The following is a 10,765-nucleotide window of genomic DNA, read 5'->3' on the forward strand; positions in this document are numbered from 1 at the left end:
TTTCCTTATCGTCTCTTATCGATTAACCTACTTCTTTAAAAAAAAATCTAACTATAACTACCTCAGTAGGTTTCCAGTATAATGACTAATCTTTATGATATTGCCTTGTCATAGCCCTACTGATCAGCATAGTTACCTTCAACCTAATTATAACTCATCATCCTATTATTAAAAAAAAAGTCATAATGTTCCTTTAAAAACTGAGTCACTGGATGTCACTGTTCCTCCTCCTCCTCCTCCTTCAGCTGTGTTTTGGGGGGAGGGCTCTGCTGGTGGGACTGGCCTCGTGACGTATTTCTGTTGACAGTAGTAAAGCCTCCACACACACACACGCTCACTCAAACACACACATACAGGCACACACACTCATACATACACTCCCTCACTAGCAGAGAGCTGTCAGTGAACATCTCAGCAGAGCGCGCGGGAGCTCCAATTCAAGGACTGAAGTTCAACTACCTATTTCTTTTTTTTTTCTTCCTTTTTTCTCCATCCCAACTTTTCCTTTCAGTGGAGTGGACAGCAAGGAATATGACTTCTACAGCGATGGCGTGTATGAAACTGTCGGACTATCAGATGAAAGTGCTGGAGGAGAATTTCAACAAAGTCAGCAAGCATCCGGATGAAACGACGCTCATGCTGATCGCTGCGGAGTGCGGGCTGTCAGAGCAGGAGACACAAGTGAGTAATGACTTTTTGTTTAATAACCTTTCACCTAAAAACTTGTGGAAGATTTTCTATAAAGTTTGCACGTCTAGTTTGATGTGGTTATAAGCTGGATGAGTGATGTTTTAGGCTGATCTGAGCGAATTATATGAAGCTTTTCTAGAAATTATGAGGCTGTTTAAACAAGATTATCTGCTATAGATCACTGTCATATCCCTGTTGAGACTATATCCATGTCTGATGCTTTATAGTAAGATTATTTTTCCAATTAGCTGTGATTTCTGTATGATTTTAGCACTCTAATTATCATAGATTATGGTATTTTTATCTATAGATTCCCAGTAATGCTCCTTTTATCCTCCTGTAATCATGTTTGTGCAGTATCATTTATTTCATTTAGGTGCATTTCATTCAGTTTATGATTTAAAAAAGTGACAAATTCCACAAATAAACTGTGTTTTTATGTTTTAAATACAACCAGGAATAGACGATGTTACCAGTTGTAGCATGTACTAATGTCATAATGTAAAACAAACAAACCCCCCAAAAAAAACCCTCCAGTATGAGTAAAAGTCCTGCATTCAAACTTTCGCTTTCCCCTGTATTAGATTCCAAAAGAGTTGAATTAGTCCTTTCATTATGAAGAAAGAGCCTTTCAGTGTGTTAAATTGTTGTGTAATAATAAATGTGCGATTTTGTAAGCATGAGGTTTTCATTTTGTGACTGGTCTGCTGATGCTTACTGACTCCTTGTGCACACAGTCATTTGGAAATTACAGTAAATTACGGTAAAATTGCCTATCTTAATCTGCAAAGTAATGAGCAAATAAGCAGAAAAGTACAAGTTTTTATTCTTTAGTAAAGTTGAGCACAAGTATTATGTCACACAGAAGTACTTGGGTGTGCAATATGATAAAACTGGACTTAATTACTACAGCATTTGTCCAGTTTTCAGAGGTTTTACTGAAATCAGCCCTCACAATAAAAACAAGATACCTATAGATTTAGGAAACTTGACTTCATGGTATCACAAGCACAACTTAGTGTCAAGAAAGTTTACAGTACAAATCATGAGTGCTGTCAGTATCTCTGTCAGTATCTCAGTCAGGTGACTGCTGAGGGAATATCCATGTTGTGGCCAACAGGGAGACAAATCGATGAAGATTTGTCAGCGGAAACGAGTTAATCTAAAAAGCCAAACAGGAGACAAATGAGGTGCAGCTCCACTGAGTTTCAGTCGAGCAGGTTTGGGGACGGCGTCAGTGTGTTATTGGTGATGCCAGTGCTAATGTTTCTGTTCAAAACGTCACAGTCTGATGAAATAATCCTCATCTGAGTGCAAATAAACACGAGTCACTTTGGCTGCAGCGCTCCATTGATCGTCAGTCGTGCTTCAGGTTATTTTTCCTGATGAAGTCATGTCAGACTCGAGTTTCCTGCCGCCTTTTCGACCCCGGGGACGGATACAGTGATTCATTTGTTGAGGTTGACTTAAGAAATTACAGAGATGACGATGAGGAGATTTCGTCTGTCAGTCCAACAGCGAGGCCGGGACGATGATGTCATTGTTGTTTGGATTTATTTGTTAATGATGACAGAGTTGATGAGCTGGTGCTGCGGGTCGTCATAGCTGCACGTTTTTGTGCTGCTTAATTGAGAGCTGACACAAATTAAATGATCTGGACAAACAACCATTTCATTCAAGCGAAACTCTCAAACTTATTCTGCTTCCAGCTTCTCATATGTGAAAGATGTCTACATTTTGTTGCCTTACATGAATATTTTTGTGCTTTTTTACAGATAAAACAACACACAAAAAATCATTTTTTAACATTTTAGAGCCCAAAGACTTGAGAAAATAATGTAACACTAGTTTCCTTTTGATCCTGGTAACAGCAGTTTTTGCAACATAGTTTTAACTCAAAGTCCAATTACTTGCTTTCCAGAAACTCATTAAGTTTGAGGGGAAAACCACCAGACCTCTTGATCTGCTTTTATTCAGTATTTCCTTGTAGGAAGAGGGGAATCCTGAGTTATAGCTTATAAATAACCTCATTATCGACATCAATCTAAAAAAAGAAAACACATCACTTCCTCTGCAGCAGGAAAAAAAAAAGAAAAGCTACCAGATGATTAAAGCCTGCTGTTATAAAGTCAGTGATTAAAGTAAGAAAAACTGACAAAAAATTAAAGAGAAAACATCACATTATCATTAAGGTATTCAATCATCACTCCCTCCCATTCCTGCGTGTGAACACTCCCACCATCTGTCTATCTAAGGAATGTCTTTAGCCTACTGTAAGATCTGTGAAACTGTCACATCAGGAGCCAGATGTGAAGCTTCAGAGCGTTGTTAACAGCCAACATGTTAAAAGTGCACTAAAGTTATGCAGCAGGCACCTCCAGAGGCATTCCTCTGATAGATACAACACTGTAAAAAGTATTTCTGTTCATTTCTTTTTGGGCTGTAAAAGAGAAAAAGGTTGTCGTTCATATTTAGGATTTGGCAGGGAAACAACACGAGCATTTGTTGAGCTGCACTAAAGCAGGAGTTAAAGCCCCATATGTAAATTTTGTCATTTGAGTTGACGCAACAGGCGGCTCGTTTCATAGGCAAATATCTGCTCTTGTTTGTGTGGCGGAGAGAGAAGGTAGCTTGAGGTCGATAGAGACACAGCGAGCACGTGTCCTTTTTAATAGACAGCTTTTACAGCCCAAACATTCCACTAATCAATAACCGGTGTACGTCAGATGCAATCGTCTGCACTGGTTTTTCCATTTTTGACTCCATGAACTGGTTCCTCCAGATTTCCCAGTGCTGCGGTTACACAGGCATGACAAAAAAAATGTCTCACCGATCTCATCAGGAGAAAATGTTCCTGTCAGATGTCAAATTTCTCTAAGTGCAGCTGCAGCCTCTTTAAAGCTGGAGTTTTACTTATATAAAGAAACCTTAATGGTATAATTTGCTTAATTTATGATATTAGGTGCAATCAAAGACAGTGTTGTAATTGCATGTTAGTTATCGGGTAAACTCTTGTCAAAAAGGACACATTTATTTCTTCAACCTGCCCTTTAAAGTGCCACTCACTGCTGTGTATCATATAAAATTGGGCTTATTTCACTGTTTGATAGCAACACAATCCTATTAAAAGATTATGAAGACTTATAAAACTGCAATATGCTACTTCAGAGTAGTGTTTCTTCCTCCAGTGAAGCTATGAGAAGTGTTTGTATGACTAAAACTCCACTCTGCTGCTCCCTGACATTCGTCCGGTGTCGGTGACTAACTGTTTCTTTTCATAGTATACAAAAGGTTGAAGAAACCGGGGCGACGTGTTAGGGGAAGCCTGGTCCAGGCAGGCAGGGTGAGGTAAAGGTCTGGCCTCTCATCAAAAGACTCAACTTCACTTTTAAGCTTTTTTTTCTTTTTTTTTTATTCCTCCTCTTCCTGCCGCCCCTCCTGTCTTCAAGTGTTTTGGATTTTCTTAACAAAGCTCTCATTGGAGAAAAGGTTTAACTCAAAAAGAAAGAAACGTGCACACCCCCGGCTACCACTCCCCGTTTCACATTAACAACATTAACAACGTGCTTGAGCCTCCGCGCGGCATGTTTGAGCTCCTTTCACAGAGCGTTTTTATTTGTTTTTTCAGTGCTGCAGTCAACGCCATGAAGTTAGTCGGTTATGTAATAGCGTTTGTCAACCAGGAAAAGTTACACAAGCGCCATTGTATGGTTCAGCAGGATTATGAATCCCACCATTATTGTGCAGAAATGGCATCTGTGAAAGAAAAGTCAAAGATCTTTTGAATTTTAACAAAGAACAAGAAACAGAAGAAAGTACGAAAGTGATTCGATTCAATAGCTGGAAGAGAAAAATTTCCATTTTTCCAGATTAGATTTCATTAGTGGAGGAAATTTCGATATAGCAGCTTTAATATCCTGCATTGTAGAAGTGTCTTTAATAAATCTGAAATCCCAAAACACAGTGCACAAATAAAAACAGCATGTTTGCATGAGAAGCCAAGTTCAGAGCACAGTCTCTGCATTTTTCACCAAAAAACCCAGACGACTCCAAATGGGAATCTCATGTGTTTTCAGTACAAGATGTGGGAAGTGTGTCCTTCCTGCCAGGGCGCATGGCCCAGCGAGTGACGGTCTCATGTCTGAAGGCCGCCGTCCCAAAATCCCTCCCTTTCCCCCCCTTCCCCTCGGTGTTATCAAGATGATGTCAGCGTTGTTGTGAATCCCTTGACAACCGCAAAAAACAGTGATGCTGCAGTTCACGGGTGTGTGCCGCAGTCGAGTTTCACCGTGACAGTAAACTGGCTCAGCAGACGGGAGAAACAGGCAGAGTCAGTAAGAGCATTCTCTGTTAGCTGGATGGAAACATTAGTCCTCTGTGGTTTCCCTGATATGAGTTAGCCTCAGGGTCACTGCTGTGCCTTTATGAGTCAGTGGCCACATTTACATGCACCACACAATGTGACTGTAGTGTGATTATAAAGATGGAAGTTAAGAGTCCAGTTTATGACTCTCATTTAATCAAAGTTTTTATGTTTTGGGGATTTTGTGCATTGATGATCTCGTTGCAGATACAATAACACAACTCTAAAGAGACGTTATATATCTGAATCTCTAATGAAATTGATTCACATTTAAGTCCAACAATCAAGGTTGCATAAAATTGTAAATTTTTGAAGATTGTAGAAAAGTCCAACATCAATAACCATTTCATAATTTAACATTAAACTGTCCAATCTTAAAGTTTTAGATAAAGTTAATCTACCTGCCTCACAATCATTTCTATGACGTAAAGCACACGATACACACTCAAAATAGCAGCTAATAACAGTAATGCTAATGGTAGCCTTTAAAAATGCAACTGTATGTGCAATAAAGGCTAATGATAGCTTGTCAGAAAGCTAACAAGATACATTTTATACAAATGATCATATTCAGTGATATTCAAAATAGTAAATGTGTTGGTAGCATGTACAGTCAGGAGCTGTTCACAGGCTATTTTTAGTCATGTTAAACAGCTCAGCGATATGTTTAGTGTGTAACATCATGGCCGTAGCTACCATTGAGGACACCGAGGTCATGTCCTCGGTATTTTTTTCTTGAAGTTTCGTTTAATTGTGGAAGTGAAAATAGCCAACGAGACAATTATCCTTGCATCAACGGACCGTCATGTGACACGTACTTGAAGATTCCGCTGCCATGTCAAAACGAAAGTATCCGGCTATAGCCAGCGGTGGAGTGAAACCTTGAAATCGCCAGAAATATGTTGTCTACATTTGTGAATTGGACTTGACCCGATTTTGCAAACTGTTCATTCATTGGATAACCCCTTTTCTCCATTTCCCAGCAGGCCGTGCTTCATTCCACATTTTAAGAACAAACAAAGAAACTAATATTTTGCAGTTATAATTTTTAAATATACAACCATGGAAGTTGTAGAATACTGAAATAGGAGTTGATTTAAGTTGCAAAATTGGAAATGATAAGAAAGAACTGGACCACATGAATGACCATGACTGAGAAATGCACAGCAAGAAAGCAATGTAAATACATCATGGATTAAATTGAACAGTTATATAAATTGTGGTCTTATTTTTGACCTCGGTATTTGAAAAATCCTGGCTACGGCCTTGTGTAACATGTGGCTTGTTAGCTTAGTATAATATGTTGCCATGGACACGGTTAATAGACTCCTGAGTTTTGCTGTTTCTGTTTTGAAATTGGGAGGAAATTGTGGGATTTAGGGAACAATTAAAACCAGGAAATCTGTTCTATATTTAGCTGGAACTTGTATCTCCCTGAAAATCTAAAATGATGTTTACATTTCCGTATATTAAACAAATGAGATGTGTTGGTGTGTGAGGTTTACAGACAGAAAGGGTCAAGCTCCTTTATATCAATATCTTGTCACGTCAGTCTCGGCAAGTAAGCTAAAAAAGCCAAACTACCCAAACTATTCCTTTAACCAGAAAGGCGTCAGGCTTTGTAATCAAGTGAAAATACAAATTTGTAGAAATATTAACAAGTTCAGAAGCATAAAGAGGCTCAAATGACCTCAAGAGTGACGCTAAAAGACACCAGTAAAAACATTTTGCAGGTCTTGATATTGCTCATAATATACAACTGTACTACAAATACAAATTTTAGGTAGTTGTACTTTACTATTTCCATTTTATGCTAAATGCTCCACTACATTTTAGAACAAAATATTGCATGTTTTACTCTGCAACATTTATTTTACAGCTGCAGTTATCAGCTACTTTTCATATCAATATTTTACACATGAAGCATATCATCACTTTATAAAATGAATAGCATTGTTATATATATATAAGATAACAATATAAACAGTATTATACATACAGCTCTACCTCGACAGCTTTAAAATGCTGCTTATATGCACATAAATTAATCAGTACTCTAATATAATATATAGTACCAGTTAAAAGTATGTTGTTTTACTTCAGATTTTGAATGCAGGACTTTTACTTGTTATTGAGTATTTTTTTCTTTTCTGTATTTCTACTTTTAAAAGATCTCAATATTTCTTCCACCTCTGAAAAGACACCATTAGGTTGACCTGTTTCCAGTCCTATAGACAGTTGAGTTTGTGTGGTTGTAAATGTACCCAGTGGCCCGAGGATAATACCAGTGGTAACAATGCATTTGGAGAACACAGTACTTTGTTTACAGAACCTTTACTTACAATACAAGAACTCCACCTGTGTAGTTTCACAGGAATATTAATGTCACGACTGTTTTCCGTCAGCAGGACCAGTTACCTCATCGCATCGCTCTCACATTTCTGGTTCTGCAAGCAGTTTGTGCCAAAATGACACGTGTGCCTGAACAAAACGTCCTGTTATCTGCTATTAACGCCTTCCTCCTATGTGTTTGTCTCTTTCTTTTTGTGTGTGTTTGTCTCCTCCAGAAATGGTTCAAGCTACGTAACGCACAGTGGAGAGAGAAGGAGGGCCTTCCAGCTCAACTGGGCTCTGTGTTGGATTGAGACTTTCGGAGACCACAGCGTCCCCCCCCTCCCCTCCCCCCCCCCCTCCTCCTCCTCTTCCTCGATGCCTGGATGGAGCTCTGTGCTGACCCTGTTTCTCCTGGATGAACTGACTCCCCCCACCTCTTCCTCGTACACTTCCCTCTCTCCATCTGTCATCTCTCTCTCTCTCATTTTTTTTTTTTTTTTGTATCTATGAAGCTATTTTAACTTACGGGAATGTGAAGGTGTTTGTGTGCTGTTGCCAATATAACCACCATGTTTACATACAAAATAAACATATTGTTATTATAAGTTAAACTGACTCAAGTGTGCTTTTGAAGGCTGCGTGTTGGGGAGGTCCAAATTCATTGAGGATGCCGGGTTATATGAGGTTTATTTGTGTCCATGTGGTTTAGTAAAATTTAAAGGGTTAAAATGTGAAAATAAACGTATGAATAACTTTCACAAATTGTTTTTTTGTGGACCCAGCATAAAATTTCAGTTTTTAATCCATTTTGAGAGAATATATTAGAGGATTATGGCAAAAATGTGTTGTGTAAGTGGTGTAACCATAAAAACTTTGTACCAAAAAAATTCAACTTGCTTAAAAACAGTAAATTCTCAATAAAACACCATATCAACTAGTTTGGCATGATCTTACATTATAACTTTTTATATTAAATAAAGGTAATGGAATACAATTGTTCTACATATTACATTTAATCTGGAATCATGTCAATCAGGAACCATTCACATTTTTTTTTTTTTTTTTAAATAAAGTCATTATTTGTATAAGTACACTGTAGGTGGATAAAATACCATTTGACATTTTCAGGAGCATTCAGTCTTACTTTTGGTAAAAAAATGGTGCAAATATCATTTCAAATTATATAAAACCAACAAAAAATACAAAATGTACATTTTAACAAACCTGATGCTGCTTTTAAAACTATTTTTAAAAATATATTTTTGAATAACTCATCTTGCCGACCCTTATTTGTCACTGAACCATACCATGGTGGGATGAAGGTCAGATAGAGCAGGAGGGCTATTGAGGACAGTGTTCTTTTGTTTTCAGGCTCTTTGTTTACATGTACGCATGTCAGCAGGGAGCGGAGCTGAACACCGAGCTCGTTCACGGGACTATAAAAGATGTAAGGAAGCGCTTGGATTACAATAGATGCTGCTGGAATCAGCTGCTGCTATCCAGGGACCGATAGTCACGAATCTGGAACATTTCCAGTGAACAGGGAGGAGGACGGGCAGGGGAGGAGGGGGACGGGGGGGTTTGGACATGTGAGCCGACTGAGCTTGAATGGCATCATGGGCGAAACAAATAACAGGTGATGTCATTCCATTGTCCCTCATACTCCCGTGACTGAGCTCTGTAATAAAGGATGTGATCCCACCATCAAAAAGAGTGCGTGAGGCCCACTTTAAAGGATAAAGCTGTTGTTATTCTACATAATGCTTATTGTCGACAAATCCCATTAAAATACCCAAAACACAATTTAATTAATCCTATTAACAAGTTGTTGTTTTTCTATTAGCCAAAGCCTGATATCTCCAAAACTATTATAAACACATCAATGAGCCAAACTCAACACACACACACACACACACACACACACACACACACACACACACACACACACACACACACACACACACACACACACACACACACACACACACACACACACAGTTAATTACTACGCACACTGTCCTGTTGCCGGAAATACTCAGTAAAGCAACAAATGTGTATAAATCCGCCACTGAAAATAGATCATTTCCTCCTGTTTTGAGTAAAGTTTAAACTACAGTGCCCAGCTGTTTTAGGAGCCTCTTTTTTAAAAACTGAAACTACTGACTATATTTTTAAAGATTAATATTGTCTGGATGAAGAAAAAGGCTTGAAATAAAGTGCCACAAACAAACAGGAGAAAGGTGTTGAGGGAAAATTGTTTTTTAATCACAGCATATTTTGAACTTTTTGCATATATATTTAAATAACATTAATATTTCTAATAAGGTGAGAGACTGAGGAGAAAGCTGCTGTGTTTGACCAGATTCTGCTACTCTGAAAAAGACATTTACAGGATGATTAAAGACGTTTGAATGTCGTCTGCAGATAAGATTGAAATCACATAACCGGGATGAAAAAGTGCAGCGAAAAGAGAGTGAAAAGATACACTTGGTTATTTTTACAGGACGGAGAAGAAATGCGTGTGTGTATGTGTGTGTATGTGTGTGTGTGTGTGTGTATGACTTAAGCCACTTTTGGGGACCCAAACTAGGCATAACACCAGTTGATTGGGGACATTTTGTGCAATTGGGGTCAAAAGCCGCCCTGAATGAGTAAAACGCTGAATTTTGACGCAGTGGTCATTGTTAGGGTTAGAGTAAGTCTCCAGTAAATGAATGAAAGTCTATATAAATACCCCAGAAGTGACAGAGGTAAGACTGTGTGTGTGTGTGTGTGTGTGTGTGTGTGTGTGTGTGTGTGTGTGTGTGTGTGTGTGTGTGTGAGGAGACTGAAGAAGGTGGGAGAAACACAGAGAGGATGGGGTTTCCTGCCAAAAAGCCGAGAGTGAAAAAAACCGCTCTGATCGTGGGAAACTATCTGCACAACGAGCTCGACTGAAACCAACACTGACCCAACAGGTAGCTCCACCGCTCATAAAACACACTGCTGCTTTTTACAGGCTGTTGTGACACTGTTTATGTTGGCATCAGCTGAATACACACACACACAAAGTATGAACACAATGCTGCTGATTCAATGTGAGATCATCCACTTACTTAACTTTACTTTAACTTTAATCTTAATCCTAATCTTAACTTCAACTCTACAAAATCCTCACTTTAGAGGAATTTAGTCGCCTGTAAATGCTTCAAAGGACATCTGATCCTAAATACAGCACACACACACACACACACACACACATACACACACACACACACACACACACATACACACACACACACACACACACACACACACACACACACACACACACACACACACACACACACATATATAGTCTGTTTTTCTCTACTCAGATGAGTGTGAAAAAAAGTCACA

At 38.7% G+C, this 10,765-nt stretch overlaps 1 protein-coding gene across 1 annotated transcript; it reads left to right on the forward strand.

Annotated features, from left to right (window-relative positions):
- Positions 1-336: 336 nt before the first annotated feature.
- Positions 337-7,998, forward strand: hopx (HOP homeobox). The gene is made up of 2 exons (XM_062426042.1): positions 337-681; positions 7,621-7,998. The coding sequence occupies exons 1-2, from the start codon at positions 532-534 to the stop codon at positions 7,696-7,698; spliced, it is 228 nt and encodes a 75-aa protein (XP_062282026.1). The 5' UTR covers positions 337-531; the 3' UTR covers positions 7,699-7,998.
- The last annotated feature ends 2,767 nt before the right edge of the window (positions 7,999-10,765 follow it).

Source organism: Scomber scombrus, chromosome 9 (genome assembly GCF_963691925.1).
Source record: "Scomber scombrus chromosome 9, fScoSco1.1, whole genome shotgun sequence".
Lineage (NCBI taxonomy): Eukaryota > Metazoa > Chordata > Actinopteri > Scombriformes > Scombridae > Scomber > Scomber scombrus.